Below are 17,630 nucleotides of genomic sequence, written 5' to 3'. Positions count from 1 at the left end.
GTGGAGGATCCAGCTCCTCTCTGCCTTGAGTGGATCCATTTCCTCGGGCCTCCTCCCATCAGGGAGCGTTGAGCTCACGCAGGAGGCCCCTACACTTTTTATTAGGACATAAGCCAGGGAATGAGAGAGATACTGATTCTTTAACATACGTCACAGTGTACTCCTGCCATCCATCTTGCATTCCTTTTCTACTTTCTCTACAATGTTCCATGATGTTCTGGGCCAGACCCCTCATGCGGAGACGTCCCGGCCAGCATGTCCCTGTTCACCCCTGGCTCATGTCTCTGTGTTTTGCCCCGCAGGCCTCAGCAAGCACAAGAGATATGAGATCCGGCTGAGTGTGTACAACGCCGTGGGGGATGGGCCCACCAGCGCGCCCCATGAGGTCTTTGTGGGAGAGGCAGGTAAGATGACCGGTGGCACAGAATCTTCCAGAAATCCCCCCAAAGTGATGATACGTTCAACAGGTCCACTGCGATGCATCTAGACAAATATTTACAGGGAGATGTAAGGACTCGCTGAGCTGCGGCTGTGTTGAGCTTCCCCTGAGTCCCTTTTGATCGCCTGAATTCCTGCCTCTGATCTCTGAACAAACAGAAGGTTACCCTCCACACGCAATGCAAGTCAAACCCAATCTTTCCTTTTTGGTAAAGAGCACTGATTTTTTTCTTTACCCCCCCCCCCCCCCCCCGACATGAAGTTCCTACAGCTCCACCCCAAAAGGTTGCTATCCAATCAGCAACGGCCACCCAGCTTGATGTGACGTGGGAGCCCCCTCCTCTGGAAACTCAAAATGGGGACATTCAGGGGTATAAGGTAAGCTGGGGGGGGCAGAATGTGAGGGTTGATCTGTCACTTCACACTTTTATTATGCTGTATAGCTTTCTCTATAGAAGCAGTACTGGGTAGAGCAGGGAAGCGCAGTGGAGACAGACAGCATTTTATCCACAGAGCTGATCCTGTTACTTCAGTTTGCAGGAAACACCTTTACACTCAGTCACTCTGTTGGGATTCAGACTTTAGCTCCAGCATAACCATGCTATCCTGCCCCCAATGCCCCCACTGTAGATCTATTTCTGGGAGTTCCAGCGGCAAAACGATACGGAACGGCTACGCACCCTTTTCCTGCCAGAGGGGGGCGCCAAGTTGAAGAACCTGACCGGCTACACCACGTACATGATCAGTGTGGCGGCCTTCAATGCGGCCGGTGACGGCCCTCGTAGCCCACCCACAAGGGGGCGCACCCAGCAGGCAGGTAAGGTGGGCAAAGGAGGGGCCTTTATAAACATTTATGAACACCTGCTCCTTAGTCATCACTCCCCCTGCTGGTGCAATAAGCTAAATAAAATACTGCATACAGTATATTTAAATAATGCCCATCATTAGGACACAGTTGGACACTCTTGAGGGTAAACAGGATGCGGGGTTCTACAAGGGTATCTGGGCAGGTGACTGAGGCTGAAATGAGCAGAAACATGTGCAAGTGACAAAGGAAAATTTCCAGACACCAAAACACAGGCTATTCCTGTAGCCTGCAGTCCTACAGGAGCCTACAGAATGTTGGGCTACATGATGTGAAGCAGACTCCGGGCTGTGGGGGAAAGGGCTTCTCCTCTGGCTTTTAGGACACGTCCGAGGCACCGGGAAGCTGCCAACCCTTCAGCGGAGAAGCCCGGCCAACAGCATGAGGGACACGGCCGCCAAACACCCCCCCCCGCACAGGAAGGCCACCATCCAGCCTCTGGAAAATACGTTTTCCATCCCTCTTTTCTGAAAGGGAACTTTTCTCATTTTTTTAATCCCATCTGGGTATCTTCTCGGGGGTTGGCTCAGTGGCACCACATTGCCATAGAGACGGAAGCGTATGACAGCCATGTCGAGGGGAAAGGGGAGGGAGTCTGGGGCCGATTTTTTGGCAGGGTGGTACAATGGGGCCTGTGTTTGGCCGTCCCGGGGCCTTCCTCGACAATCCGCAGTGACAAAAGGGCAGAAAAAACATTTTTTTTGTGGCCCCCTGTGCCTCTGGAGGCCCCGAGCGGCTGGCCCCCGTCGGCCGAGACCCACTGTGGCCGGACCAGACTGTGAGAGTGACCCACAGGCAGGAAGGCTGCTTTTCTCCGCCTCACCACGCCGGAGATGGTCTGCCACCCCCCCCCCCCCCCCAGGGCTTCCTGACTGCAGTGCCCCCCCCCAAAAACCAGCGCGTTTGGCTGCATAAACAAACGCGCCTTTTTCCATCATCTCCCTCCTCTGCTTAATCTGTCTGTACGTTTCCATGCTGGAATTCGAACCCGTGGAGGATTAGCTTAGACCACACAGAGACGTGACTGCTACTGGTCGCCGTTTTTTCCTCTCCAAGGGGGCTGACTCACATAATCCTGTTTCTGGAAGCGTGGCATTTGGATCGGTATGACCTTCAAATGGCGCAGGTATGCTGTTGTAGAACTTTCCCTCTGGGGGTCAGTGAGGTGCAGCCTCATCTCACCTTGCCGTGTGTAATCCCCACCCCCGTGATCTGACTCCGCCTACATTGACATATGCTGTTTCCTCTACCGCAGCCCCCAGTGCTCCCAGCTTCATCCACTTCAGTGAGCTCACCACCACCTCCGTCAACGTGTCCTGGGGGGAGCCACTGTATCCTAATGGCATCATTGAAGGGTACCGTCTGGTCTACGAGCCCTGCACACCTGTGGATGGTAAACTCTGCCTCCTACCAGTACCGTTTTAAAAATACCAGTTAATCTGTCACCTCTGAGTAACCCCTCCTGATCTAGTGTATACATGTGTTAACCTGCCTTCTGTGCTGCAGAACAGACCTCAAGACACACCGCGTTCTAACTGGCCTATGGTAACTCCCTCCCAGGCATCAGTAAGATTGTGACAGTGGACGTGAAGGGTGGCGCCCCCTTCTGGATGAAAATCAAAGACCTGGCCGATGGCGTCACCTACAACTTTCGCATCAGGGCCAAGACCTTCACGTATGGCCCTGAGGTGGAGGCCAACATCACCACCGGTCCTGGAGAAGGTCAGAGAGCCACTTCATCAGCAGTCTTCTCCAGCTTTCAGCTTACGGTGCTGTTCCACTGCTACAAGGAACCGTGCGGCATCTGAGCCAACAGTATCACCAAACCGAGCTGGACGCCTTGCCTCCATCTGATTGGTCGAAATGCACAGAGATGCTGGTGTCCTCCACATTGAATATCTATGGAAAAGTGTATATTCTATATATTATTCATTATTAGTAGTATCACACATCCAGATGATGCATTCCTGTTAACTCAGAACTTGAAAATTTCCAACCTACTTTATTAAAAAAAAAAAAAAAAAAAATTCCCAACCTACTTCAAAAAGTACTACAGAACAGCTGAACAGAATGGATTTGTAATGCAAATTTACGCAAACAAAAGCTAAGCGTTTGATACATAACATGGCGAGTATCACAGACATGCTAGTGGAGTAAAAATAATAATAATACTAATAATAATAATAATAGTAATTGCACATAGTAAATCATGATGTACACTGGGTGAATTGAGAAGACCCTTCTGCAGTGGAAAATCAAAGCGAGATGGAACCGCGCTGAAACTCGTTTCTTCACAGTACGGCTCGGATACCGGTCAGTTCCTGTATGCCAGTGGAAAAGCACCATTACTGTGACATTGAACCATCTCTCATATTTTAATTAGGATATGACCGTCCTATAGACCCTCCCACTCCTCACACCCCCTCTCACCCTCCCACCGAAGCCGCTGGTTCTCCTATAGACCCCCCCACTCCCACTCCTCACACCCCCTCTCACCCTCCCGCCGAAGCCACTGGGTCTCCTATAGACCCCCCCACTCCCACTCCTCACACCCCCTCTCACCCTACCGCCGAAGCCGCTGGTTCTCCTATAGACCCCCCTAAGGCTCTCCTCACACCGCTCTGTCTCACCCCGCCCCAGGGGCCCCTGGTCCTCCTGGAGACCCCTTCATATCACGCTACGGTGCGGCCCTCACGATTCACTGGACCAGCGGGGACCCTGGAAGGGCGCCCATCACACGCTACGTCATTGAGGCCAGGCCTTCGGGTAAGTGACTAGGAAAGGGGGGAATTCCTTAGAATTTTCTGGGACCGTCTGTGAGGCACATGGCATGTCTGCATCAAATGATGGACCGCATAGCAGATGTGCACAGGAGCAGGATCAAAGGGCAGCATATGGGGTGGGGGTGGTAGGGCAGTGTGACAAGTGGCAGTTCGATCGCGATGAGTGGACTGCGACTGTGGGGGTATTGAGTTTCGGTCTTACTCAACAATGAGCTGGGCAGGGGGCCACGCAGGGACGTGAGCAATGGCAGATTGATTACATCTTTTAAAGGGGTAGTGTGCAGATTGGGCCTGGGGGGTTACACACCATGCACACCCTCCGATGCTGCAGGGAAACACCATGTCACAGGGGAATGACGATCAAGGCTATCACTTACCAAGCACCCTGGAGGAGAAGTCTGTCATCTTATAGCTAGCTGGGAGCCTCCTCCTAGCTGACAGCTTTAGGACCCAGAGGTGACCGTCAGGCGAGCTGTAAGCCACTGTGTTCTATGCTTCAGATAAGGTGGCCTTACGAGGCTCCACACCGATGCAATGAGCACAGAAAGGAAGGTCTGGTGGCTCTAGACAACCTCAGCTGCTCCCAGGCAGCCCCTAACCCACCCCCTCCATCCCACCTGATACAGATGAGGGGCTCTGGGACATCCTGATCAAGGACATCCCCAAGGAAGTGACATCATATACTTTCAGCATGGACATCCTGAAGCAAGGGGTCAGCTATGACTTCCGGGTCATCGGTGTGAACGACTATGGCTATGGGTCCCCCAGCCCCCCTTCACCGTCCATATCAGGTCAGCCGTTACATAAATTCGCATTTACTCTGCTTAGCAAATCATTCTGCAACTAAAACTGTTTTCTTAGAAATTCTTCACAAGTTCTGCAATGTGATATCAACAAAAATGTTGCCTCCAGCACAAAAGGTGGCACCCTTCTATGAAGAGTGGTGGTTTCTGGTCGTGGTGGCCCTGGTGGGCCTCATCTTCATCCTCCTGCTAGTGTTCATCCTCATCATCCGAGGACAGAGCAAGAAGTACGCCAAGAAGTCAGACTCAGGTGAGCAGGGCCAGAACCTTGACGTGAGGCAAATCCCGGGGGTGACAGTTCCCCAGGCTTGAGAAGTGGCACGCCCATAATCCCCTCCACGATACTCGTGACTAGTCATTGGCTTTTTGTAGGAGTTATATTACCTTTGACTGAAAGTCAAAAATAATTTGAGTTCTCAAAGGCTGAGGTCTATAATCCTCGTTCCCTTGATGACTGAAGCTCAAATTTTTTATCTAGTAAGGCCTGGAGAAGACATCTGAAATCTATTAACAATTTCTCTCAGGGTTGTCTCAGAGGATCATCATCAGTAAAACTCAAATAAGAAGCCTTTAAGCACTTTTGTGCTCAGCAGACCTGTAGCAGGTCATGCTTTACTGGGTCTCTGTGCTTCAATCATCCTTGAGTCCCTCTTACTGCCGTCTTATTTGAGAGGCGATGCCCCACTGACAGATGTCAGGGGCGTGGAGAAGGTCACGCTTCACCGAAGGCTGTTGGGAATCCTGCGGTACTCCAGCGAGGCGGCTCTGATCGGTCACATAAAGCCTTCAGTCTAGCTGTCTGGAAGCATCTGGACCTCTGAGGGAAATCGTGATGGATACTAATCAAGGGGGGGACGGAGAGAACGCCAGCGAGAGTGGGGAGAGAAAAGAGTGAGCGAGATAGCAGGTGAGGGGAAGAGGGGGCCGGTGTGTGAGGTGAGGAGGCCGGCTTGTGTCCGACAGCAGCATTCTGCCTCTGCAGAGTCAGCATTCAGCATGGAGTCTCCGCCAGCTTGGTCTCTGCACGGGTCAGGAAACATCATTCTGGCTGAGAGGGGAAACACAAGAGGCCCTTTTTTATGGGATACAAAGAAGGACTGTCAAGGCCTTCGGAGCCAGGCGAACACCCCCCCCCCCACACACACACACACACACACCCAACACCCACCCTCACATTCACCTTGACCAGAAATGTTTGTTTAACCGCGACTCTGGCGGTAGACAGTTGTGGTGGGTGCGTGTCATCGGGTCAAAGCCGACACTCCCGCTTCCCTGAGTTCTCACCTCGGTTCCAGGGTTGCCCCGTGACTCTGGGGTCGTGGGACCTGCAGGATCGCCCCAGATGTGTAAACAAATGCTGACAGATTAGGGGACGTTTAAAGTTCCCCTGTGCACGGCTTTGGGTCTGGCCGATAAAATGCTGAAGAAGGAGTCTTATCTCAGCGCTGAGCAGCCAGGTCCAGCCTCACAGGACTGCAGGCCTATAGATATCACAACACGTTTTAATTAGCTGCTAATTTGGGCTTGAAAGACCTCACTCAAGTGACGTAGATCGAAACCAGCACAACCAGGACTCCAGCGCTGCAGCTAGGCCTCTTCCTTTGGGGTCATAAATGTACCCATTTGGACTGCCCTGCGGAACTTCGGAAACTAGTTTCTCACAAATAGTTCAACAAATTCTAAATTCATGATGCGAGAAGTATGTTGATTATAACAGTGTTGTTTTTGTTAATATTACACTTGAAACTAAATCGAAAACGGTTTGAATGTTGATCCATCAACCCAGAAGTCAAAGCAATACATAATAGGAGCAGGTGACAGGGCTCAGTCTTTGGGCTTGGATTTCTGGATCCACTCTCTTCATTTCTAGTCTGTTAGAGATCCACTTCCTAGTTCCAAGTCACCAGCAGTCCCGTCTACTCCTGCTCCCCGTCTCGTGGGCTCCCATCTCTTGTGCCGCATTTACTTCCTCCGCCCGCGTATTTCTTTCTGGAGCTGTCCAATCAGTGAGCAGCCCTAAGCCCTAACTACTTCCTGTTTGCCATGGTGCCTTTTCCACTGGATTCAGGGACCACCAGACACACGTGGCTTTTTGCTGTGGGATGGCCCAGCGTGGGTCACATGCGTTCTGTCTTCATTTCTTGTCAGATAGTTGAGATAATGAAAAGATATACACAAGGGTATCTCAGTTTGTTGTGACAGAACGATCGCCGTTTACAAAAGTAGTGCCCCCCCCCCAAGTCAATCCCTAGTACAAAGGCATTTGGCAGCAATCACAGCTCACATTCCTTGTGGCTCTTTTCACATTTACATTTTGGAATTTTCCCCCAATCCTCTAAGCAAATTTTCTCCTACCTGCGCCAAGTTTGACCCAGAGCTTTTAAGGACAGCAAGTTCCAGGTCACACTGGAGACCTCTAATGGGATTTCTTGACTTAAAGTCATGCCTTTGTAATGTGTGCCATGAGGTTTGGGTCCTGACTCCCATGCATGCTGTCCCGAGGATTTGTCTAATTTGATGCCACCCATCTTGCCCTAACTGGCAAAAGGCCTTCCCAGAAGAAAGATGTTGAAGTTAGAGTTGGTGTTACCTGGGCAATAGACTGTGTTGGGTTTGTACCAGACTTTGTGCTTCTCTTTCACACCAAAGAACTGTGGCTTTGTCCATCAACAACGGCTTCCATAAGGTCTCAGCATCTGCCATGTGACATCTGGCAAGCTAGAGGAGTGCAGTAATTGTGGCCTTTGGGTTTAATCACTGTCTCAGAGGGGTCACTGAAGGGGGTGAATACTTACGATTTAATCTCTTCCGTTTGAAATGTTTAGTATCTTTCTAAACACATCTAAATATTATAGGTTGTTGCTCATGTATGAAAATACAATAATACCCTATATTTAAACTTTACAAATCAGAAAATGGGAAATTCATCAGTGGGATGAATACTCGAAGGAATTGTGCACAACTGTGCTTTTATTTTAGAGTTTGCAGCAGTTAACAAAAGTAAGAGTAGTGAGTTTAGTGACTGGTGTTAGACTGGTGCCTTCATGTGAACGACACCCTGAAGGCTCCTCTGAGGATTCCTGCTGCTGGTCCCATGATCTGAATGTCTGGCTGTAATGCTGCCGGTTCCTTTGTGCAAAGGGTTCAGTTGATCCTGTCTCCAATGCGCAGGGAACAACTCCAACTGCAACGCGCTGACACATGGTGAGATGGTGAGTCTGGACGAGGGCCGTTTCCCCTCCCTGGAGCTCAACAACCGCAGGTTGTCCGTCAAGAACTCCTTCTGCCGCAAGAACGGCGTCTACACCCGGTAAGACTGAGCCTCTGCGTGCAACTTCAGGTACACGGGGCATGCTGTTCTTCTTTAGCTCAAGCCAGCTGTCATCCACCCATCCATCTGCCCGTCCATCCTTTCATCCGTCCATCTTCATACAGCTTACTGCCCCTGCAGTGCACTTAAGGACCGGCTGATTATAACTTTGGTTAAATGATGCCAGGTTGCATTCTTCACTGATCAAATGAAAAAGTGGGTTTGTTTATGATTTTTCTTAAGGGGAAACAATGTAAACGAGACCATAGTTTTGAAAAAACAGAAGGAAGAATGACCTTATTTTCCAAATTCCTGATCCTAGCAACAAATGGTGGAATGCAGCTGGTTTAATTAAACATGTATTGCAGTGCAAAAGCCCGCAAACGCTTCTTAAAAAAGCCGCTGGCTGAGTGTCCCAGGGGCTCTGCAGCTTAATCTCTTTGTTCTGTTAGTCTTTGTCAGCATCGCTTCTGCTAACTGGCTCTAAGAGGGAAAACACGAATTTCAGCACTAATCCATTCATTATTTCGGCAAAGTGAATCGTACACTATCGTTTAGGGTTCACATTTCATGGGGTGTGGGCAGTGACCCCCTCACTGCTGGGCATGCCCAGGAATGGACAGGTGTTCTGCATGAGGATACCAGCATGCCCCCACCCCCGCACCCCCCAGGCCCAGGACAGTATGGAGGATATCCCTTGAGAAACAGTATCTACTTTTTTGCATCGTATTTACGCATAATAAAGGAAATGCCCCGGAGTGTTTCCCGCCTGCAGGATTCACTGCAGGGATAACAGCTCAGCGTTTTAGCTCTGGCTGATGTTCCTGCTCCTCTGAAGCTGTACCCGGTCATTTATCTCTCCTTGATCCTTCCTCTCCTTTTATTGGTGGGGGGGGGGGGGGTGAATGTGCCCAGCTTTGGTGTCGGAACCTCGGCCTTTGAGCTGAAGGCAGCTCCATCACCCCACCAGGAGTCCCAAATTCACAGGTGTAAGCCACACTCCGCTTTGAACCCCAGGCCAAAGAATCCTCCTGAACGTCCACAGGTGGGGGCCGATACCACTGCAAAGTACACGTAGCCTTGCGTGTCACCGTATCATGTTCTCCTACCTGCTCCCGCCCCTCCATGCAGTCTGCGCAGTCTTATTTCTTCCAAGCTGCTTGTTTTGCGTTTTTTAGCTTCTCACGGTTCTCTCCAGCCACTTGTACACCTTCTCCCTACCATGTTCTCCTCACATGTGCTCAGCGGCATGAACGCAATCTCATGAATTCCATTGTTTGGGCTGGAGGAGTTGGACTGAGCAGATCGTGGTCGAGGTCTCTGAGTGTGTGTATGTGTGGGTGGGGGGGGGGGGGGTGGTTGACAGTTCTCTGTAGGCCTGGATGACTTCTTTACGAACTTCATGTCTTTAAGTCAGCCATGCAGGAGCATAACCAGTGGTACTGAACAGAGGCAGGTTGGGCTGCTTGCACTGTGCCCCCAGAACAGGCTCCTCCCCTGTGGAGCTCGAACTTATGCAGTGCGGTGCAGTGCAGCAGCAGCTGGCATCCGCTGGGCCGCATGATCAGGGCTGGTCCTTCTCTATTTGGGGTCACACCCTGGACCAGCAGCAGAGGAGCTTTCGCCTTCCTGCTCTGCTGGATCTGCTCTGCAGTAGCTCCTCCAGCACTGAGACCCCCAGGGAGTCTGGCGTGGATTTTGTCATGGAGATATGGACTTATGGAGGACATAGCACCACCCCCGTGGGGGGCAAGCGTGAGGCTGGAAACAGATGCCACAGACTCTGAGGGATCGTTAATCGAAGCCTGTCCAGAGCTGTTTGCCTCCAGGATATTTGCGGGCTCAGCAGAACAGTGGGTTATGCCACCATCCTAGTGTGCAATGACAGCTACGGGGGGGTCCAAGAAATAGGTCCGTCAAAACCCTGAATCGCTGGATTCCACTGTCATCCCAGCATGCAGTTAGGGTTTAACTCCTCCAACCGACAGTAAAGACAGAGATGGGATCCCTTTTAACAGCCCTTAAAATTCTTGTTTCTTTTGCTCCTTCATCTGAGAAACAGCAAAATGTCTTCATTTTAAATGCCTTTTTCCAGCATTACTCTCTGCAGGGGCCGCAAACGGCCGTACGACGGCCAGCAAGCTCGCCATACAGCCAAAGTACGGCCAGCAAGTCCCTCAAACGGCCGTACGACAGTCAGCTCTGCACACGACTGTATGACAGCCATTCAAACAGCCATACGATGGCCAGATAGCCTCCCAAATGGCCATAAAACAGCCAGCTCTGCATATGACCGTATGATGGCCAGCTAGCCCCCCGAACAGCTGTACCATGGCCAGCTAGCCCCCCGAACGGCCATATGATGGCCAGCTCTGCAGAGAGGCTGTCTAGGATTCCGAGTCCAGCCGAGGGCTCAGTGATTCTGAGGGGCCCACTTGACGTCCTGCGCCAGAAAGCAGCAGAAGTTCATTTGCAGAACGTGGAAGTGATTAGGCTGGACAGATGTGGGGCTGTTTAGTTTTGCTGACAGAGGTTTGGGGGAGGTTGTCGTGAAGGGGAGAAGACCCGTTTTTTTCGCTGACAGATTGAAAGGCGGGAGCAGCGGTGTGAGGCACACTGACTCATAGGTGGCGCTATTTCCCTTGGGCCATACACAGTGTCCTCTGTATGACATCCCACTTCCCGGGAGTCGTGAGGGGTCGGCTCCCCTCCAGACCTCTTATGTCAATGAGGGAAGGATTCTGGTCTTGAGATGGGGGGCCTGTTGGGGGTGGGGGTCTGGCAAATGCTCTCATATGTTTCCCGTGATGTTTGTGAAAGTCTCCCTTTGTGTTGCCTCCCCCCCACCCACAGCCTCACGGTCACTGAACATCTGAGTACCTCTCGGGGGCCACAGGATGTTTGAGAGACCAGAAAAAGAACAAAGAGTCCTGGGAGAACATGCCCCCTGCTTTTCTGATTTCCCCACGTCCTGGAAGAACATGCCCCTCCCTGTTTATCTGAAGATGCCCCCCCGCCTCACACTTTTCTTATTTACCCATGTTCTGGGTGCAGTTTGCTGCTTCAAGACCCCTTCTTCTACTGCATAATGGTTAAAGGAGAAGGGTATTGGTTTGAATGTCATCAAGGAACGTGATTTCACAGGGGCTAATTTGGAATGTGTACTGGTTCTGTTAGCAGATGCTGTTATCCAAAGCCATGTACAATGGCGAGAACCAGACAGTCCCTGGAACAGTTGGTGGTTAAGGTCCTTGCCTAAGGGATCAACCAACAAATCACTCAATCGAATTTGGGATGCGAACCAGAAACCTTCTGATCATAGGCACAGAATTCCAACCTGCTGAGTCACATAAGGGTGGGCATAAGGTGCACACTTGGAAACAACTGAGGGGGGGAGGATTTGAACCCTCAGGCCCAGTTCCGAATGGGGTGTCTGTGCCTGGTTCACTCCTCGCTGACACTGATCTCCCCGCCTTCCACAGGTCGCCCCCCCGGCCCAGCCCAGGAAGCCTCCACTACTCAGACGAGGACATCAGTACCAAGTACAACGACCTGATCCCAGCTGAGAGCAGCAGCCTGACCGAGAAGCCTTCTGAGATCTCCGACTCGCAGGTACTGGCAGAACCCCCACCCTTTACGCTGTCTCAGGGTGGTGCCGTGACGGAGTCGAGGAGGGTGGGCAGGCTGCTCCTAAAAAGGCGCAGTGGGGTTCCTGCAGAACCCCCCCCAGCTACATATGGTCAGAGAAGGTGGGGGGGGGGGGGCGCTGTGGTTTAACACAGCGGCCAGTCACAAGCTGGTCTTTCTCCCTCCAAAGTGTCAAAGCAGACGCCGGGTGCGTAAATAAAGCAGGGCATCCCGCGGCGGGTTTGGGCCTGGAAGAGGCCCCCTGTTGGCTGGGCCCAGGGCACAGAGCTGCCGTTCAGATACCGGCACAAAAGCCCAAGTGTCTGCAGCCCCCCGTGCCAACTGGACTCCAGGGGCAGCCGTGCCCTCTGCTCGGGAGACTGTGCCGGGCATCAAACCAGCCGTCCCAAACAGCTTCAATTCTCTCACCCTCTTTCTTCCTCTCTAACTCTGTCCCACCCTCTCCCCCTCTGTTTCTTTCTCTCCCAAGATCTTTCCATTTCTTTCTCTTCATCATTCCATCTCTCTCTCCCTCCATCTTTCCCTCTCTCCCCTTCTCTACCACTCTTTCTCTCTTCCACCCTCTCTCTCCCTCCTTTCCTTTTTTCTTACTGCCCTCCCTCTAACACTCACATTCTCCTCTTTTCTATTTCTTCATCATTCTAATTTCTTGCCCCTGCCTCCCTCTTTTTCCACTTCTCTGTTTCCTCTCATATATTCTTTCCCATTGGTTCATTTCCCCAATCCTCACCTTTATGGTCAGTGTTGAAGTGACCCCTCCCCCTCACCCACCAAGGCTTTACTTCACACTGGGACTCCCTGATTTCTTCTGTACTCTGTGCACCTTGGCCCCTCATCACAGTCCACGTGATTTTTCGCCATGCAGGAATGTTCCGGCAGGGGGGTGGCTCTCTGCCTGGCTCCCCTCGTTGGAAGCCGAAAGGGGACAGGAAATTCCCTGGTTTTTCCCTTTACAGTGGAATTTTTTATCCACTCTCTGGAATCACAGGCCTGCCTGGAATCCAGCTCTCCCGACTTTGAGAGCTGGCTCTTGCCTCTCTCAGTCTTGAGGGCTGCCTCCTGCCTCTCTCGGCCTTGAGAGCTGGCTCCTGCCTCTCTCTACGGCTCTCTCAGCCTTCAGGGATGCCTCCTGCCTCTCTCGGCCTTGAGGGCTGGCTCCTGCCTCTCCCTCCGGCTCTCTCAGCCTTGAGGGCTGCCTTCTGCCTCTCTCAGCCTTGAGAGCTGGCTCCTGCCTCTCTCTCCGGCTCTCCCAGCCTTGAGGGCTGCCTCCTGCCTCTCTCAGCCTTGAGAGCTGGCTCCTGTTCACACCCAGTGTGCACCTTGTTTGTTTAAAAAAAAAAATTGAAACATAACGTACGAAGTGTACAGTGCTATAAAGCCGCTCAACTAAAGGGCGCGTTTCTACCACACCAGGTACTGGACTATTGGAACCTGAAGAAGGTGTTGGTTTTCCACTGGTGTGAAAACTGCTACTGACACCAAATGACATTACAATACGAGGTGGATATTTTGTACTGAATTTGAAAAATGGCTGTAGAATATTATAGGCCTGGCAGATGTGCGATATTAATACCAACGTTGCATGTTATGCACAGCCAATTCTTACATCGCTAGTCAGCGAGATAAGGCTTTTTGTTACCTTCAGTGTGCAAATATTATTTTATTTAGTTTAAGTCTCACTAGAACATTTTTTATTCTATCATAGGAAAAAAAAAAACTTCAGGTTTTGCAATTTTCATGATTATTCCTTTTCAATATTATCTAGTATATGTTTAAAAATCAGTTTGAAGTTTACCTCCGCTGCTTTTGCATGAGTGATGTATGCGTGCTTCAAGACAATCATAATCATTTTCATGATTCCTGGTTAAGTCACTCCTAGACAGATTTGTGAGAAATTTATATTGAACTCCTTTTTTGTTTCATAAATACCCCAATATTTATTACAGCATAATCACATTGCAATACTTGAAAAGTTTTCCAATATCATGCTGTCATAGTATATTAAACATGAAATACTTTCATTCTTGTTATGCTATCCTGATCTTGATCTTGTTGTCTCGGTTCGTCCGACCAGGTCGTAATTAAAGCTTGTGTCACTACATTTGTCCATGCAACTATTATTATTATTTTTATAATTTTTTTCACATCTTTGATGTAATAGGTCAACCGGAGAAAGCTCAATACTAACAAGCTGAAAGGAGCCATATCGCCACCTATAGTAGCGGAGTCGGACATACTTCGGGCAATAAATCGATTCCCCTCCCATGCATGTATACTGACAGTAGTCCCATTAAATGCCGTAGTTAGGCTATAACCGTAGCTTGATTTAGCTGTGCATGTTAACGTACTGACTTACAGGTAAAATAGTCAAGTCGAGTGGTTTTACTGTCATACCATCCATGTACAGGTATACAGTGGCATGAAATATCACTCCCCCAGGAGCAAGATGTCACACACAGACAGGATGGAATGAGTGACAGGGGGAGGGTTTTCACAGTACAGAATGAAACAGGGGGCTGGACATAAGGGGCTACAAGCATAACTCAAGGGGTTATATACATACATAACGGGGCTATATACATAACACAAGGGGTTATATACATACATAAGGGGCTATATACATAACACAAGGGGTTATATACATACATAACGGGCTATATACATAACACAAGGGGCTATATACATACATAAGGGGCTATATACATAACACAAGGGGTTATATACATACATAAGGGGCTATATACATAAAACAAGGGGCTATATACATACATAAGAGGCTATATACATACATAAGAGGCTATATACATAAAACAAGGGGTTATATATATAAGGGGCTATATACATAAAACAAGGGGTTATATACATTCATCAATGGCTGTATACATAACACAAGGCTTTATATAAATATATTAGAGACTATATACATAACACAAGGCTTTATATACATATATTAGGGGTTATATACATAACACAAGGCTTTATATACATACATAAGGGGTTATACACATAAATAGGGGCTATATACATAACACAAGGGGTTATATACACTGTGTCGCAACAGAAAGAGAGAAAGCTCACTGGACCCCACCCCCCACAGCGGGCGGCACCCCTCACACAAAGTGGCCTTATTCTCTGATGTCCTTCCTGCCCGGGAAGGTGACACCAAACCTGCCACGTACTGGCATCATCACTCTCAGAGCGTGAAGGATGCCCGAAATTGCTCTTTGATGTTCCACAGAAATCTAATATCCCAGAGGGTGGCTACCCCTCAACCTCAGATTCCCAGAGGACACCCGGGCCTCCTTTGTGTTCTCAATCACGCATCACTGTCCGGGGACGCCCTGAGTCAAATGCCGTCACTCTGAGTCACCTGGGTACCTGGCACTTTCATTTACGGGGACATACATGCACCCAAAATAGTCCCATTTCAGCAATACAGCCGGGCAATCATGTGGGAGACTAAGCATGGACACGCCCAACGGGAGGGAGGCTGACACCCTTCTACTGTACTTCGTGAGGTCAGTGTGATTCCTTTGGAGAGTAACGCCCCAGGATCCGTGCCTATTTATGGAGCATTTTGGGAAAAGACAATTCATTCTTACTTGCCATCCCTACAAGGTGTTACTATCGTCTTCATGTCTAAGAGATCCTTTTAAATGAGACAAAAGACGTTACGTTGTTTCCTTTTTGCAGGTTTAGCACACAAATTCAATGACGGCTGTAAATAATAAACATGAACTGGCATATGTAGTCAGAACAGACAGTAATTTAAGGGCTGCGTGGGAAGATGTGTGAAATCTTTTTGATGGGCCACATTGGCTATATTAGGACATTCAGTGCTGGATAATCTGACCTCTTCAGATGTGGGGAAAAAATGCCACCATTGCGGCAAATCAACTCACTGCGGTAAATTGGCTCATTTTAGGTTAAAGCCATGTTTACTCAGACCCCCCCATCCCACCATTTGTGACTGTTTGCTATGGGAGATTAAAACCACCCCACCCGCCACTAACCCTAACCCCAAACTGCAGTTAAGCTATATTCCATATCTGTAGTGTAATTAAACCAGCCCACTGTCTCTGATTGTTTGGCTCTGGAGCCTTTAAGCCTCAGTCTGCAGATAATGGTCTGGGGGGTCGGTGCCGGGTCACTGAGAGCCCCGGCAGCAGATCGCGGACGTGCTCCAGATCCATGTTCTCAAAAGGGCTGCGCCTGTATCTTCCTGTCTTCAGATGAAGGTTTGTTGTTTCTGGAGCTGCACTGAAAACGTCACTTTAGACCCCCCCGGTGTGAGATGCAGAGAGTCGACTTTGTGCCTCACTGCCCAGTGTAGAGGAATCAGTTAGACAAACAGCACTTAGTTCACAACTCTAGGCCATTTCTGTACTTCTGCACTTATTGTATCATTCTCCTGTTGTTTTTCTTTTTCTTCATCTGGTCTCCTGTCTCAGCAAGCTTGTAGGGCAGCCTCAGAAAACAGACGGCTCTGACGAATCCATCCGCCCAAAATAGAGCCTCATTTTAAGAGTACCCCCCCACCCCCCGTCCCTGGGACATTCTGAGAATACAATGATCACTCAAGGTCCAATTTGGGCTGTCTGCTCCACATACTTTGCAGTACAAATAACTTCGGACCTAATCGTTGTTCCCATCAGAAAATGGGACGGGGAATGTAAAAGCTAGGAGGCGGGACCCAAGTGATTGATGAGGTCTGGCATTGGTCAGCAAGATGTCCATTACTCTCAGCCTTTCATTAGGGTGTGGGGGAGGGTGAATAGAGCTAACAACATACTAATAAATATCTGCTAATAAAAACTACAAAAATGTAGGCATATACTAGGACACCTATTTCCTGTACACTAGGGGTCCTGAATGTTATACAGGGAATGATCCGTGTTGGGGGCAGTGGGGATAACTTTTGTGAGACATCCTTTTGGTGGGGTGGCAATGAGGATAGCTCATAAATATTCGGTTAGTCGGCATTATTCTATTGCGGAAACGTCGCATAAAAAACGCTGCGTGGTAGTTAGTCAGGAAGCCTGCACGGCTGCTGGACTTTTCTAGTACATTATTGCAACAGCAGGCCGGCTCGGAATGAGGCCTCGGTGGTGGAGGTTAGCTTTCTTACGCCTGCTGACTTTATTAGAGAGAAATATCCAGCCTGAATGGTGGTTTTCCCTGAGGACCAGAGGCAGATGAATGTCACCCGTGGGATTCGCTCCAATTTGAAAAATGGAGTAATCAGGAAAAACACAACAATAGCAGCGGAAAATGGAGCCGTAGCGAGTTAACAGACCACAGCTTCTGAAAAGCAAGGGCTCTGGCCTCAAAGACACGCGGAGGTCAGCTCCGCGGGCTGGAAGAGCAGGCTAGCGGCACCTCCGACAGCCGGCTGCTCCTGCAATGCCTCCAGATACCTCCTGTGCAAATAAATCCACTTTCAGGGAATTTTTTTTTGGGGAGCGTCATCTTACATTTATTAAACTTTGTTATGCAAACATAGGTTATACAGAACATCCTCCTGCATACCAGGGCCCAGAACCCATCATGTGTATCATCTCCTTCTCTGCCAAATCCTTGAACTCCTCCATTGTTTTTGTGGTGTTTGTTTTTAGTCTAACTGTTTGTGACCGGCCGCCGGCACAGGCCGTGTGACCACTCCCAGCTGGAGTGTCGCGGTGTCGTTAAGCGCATCCTAGTGGCTCGACACTCACGGCATCCGCCTCATGTGCCCCGCGGCCTCCAGCAGTCACAAATATAAAGAAGTGTGTCCTCGAGATGTT

At 49.8% G+C, this 17,630-nt stretch overlaps 1 protein-coding gene across 3 annotated transcripts in view; it reads left to right on the top strand.

The window, feature by feature from the left end:
* Window positions 1-17,630, top strand: part of sdk2b (sidekick cell adhesion molecule 2b) — a 160,414-nt gene that overhangs the window by 141,653 nt on the left and 1,131 nt on the right. For 2 of the 3 annotated variants that reach the window (XM_023816981.2, XM_023816980.2), the window contains exons 35-44: window positions 303-404; window positions 701-816; window positions 1,069-1,255; window positions 2,559-2,696; window positions 2,864-3,025; window positions 3,944-4,069; window positions 4,713-4,877; window positions 4,999-5,139; window positions 8,061-8,199; window positions 11,682-11,811. In XM_023816981.2, the coding sequence (XP_023672749.2) occupies window positions 303-404; window positions 701-816; window positions 1,069-1,255; window positions 2,559-2,696; window positions 2,864-3,025; window positions 3,944-4,069; window positions 4,713-4,877; window positions 4,999-5,139; window positions 8,061-8,199; window positions 11,682-11,811 (1,406 nt within the window). Of the gene's footprint in view, window positions 1-302; window positions 405-700; window positions 817-1,068; window positions 1,256-1,625; window positions 2,135-2,558; window positions 2,697-2,863; window positions 3,026-3,943; window positions 4,070-4,712; window positions 4,878-4,998; window positions 5,140-8,060; window positions 8,200-11,681; window positions 11,812-17,630 lie in introns of those variants that run through there. The other variant, XM_023816982.2, reaches the window with a different exon arrangement.

Source organism: Paramormyrops kingsleyae, chromosome 5, assembly GCF_048594095.1.
Source record: "Paramormyrops kingsleyae isolate MSU_618 chromosome 5, PKINGS_0.4, whole genome shotgun sequence".
Taxonomy (NCBI): Eukaryota; Metazoa; Chordata; class Actinopteri; order Osteoglossiformes; family Mormyridae; genus Paramormyrops; species Paramormyrops kingsleyae.
This window is presented reverse-complemented; position numbering and strand designations above follow the sequence as displayed.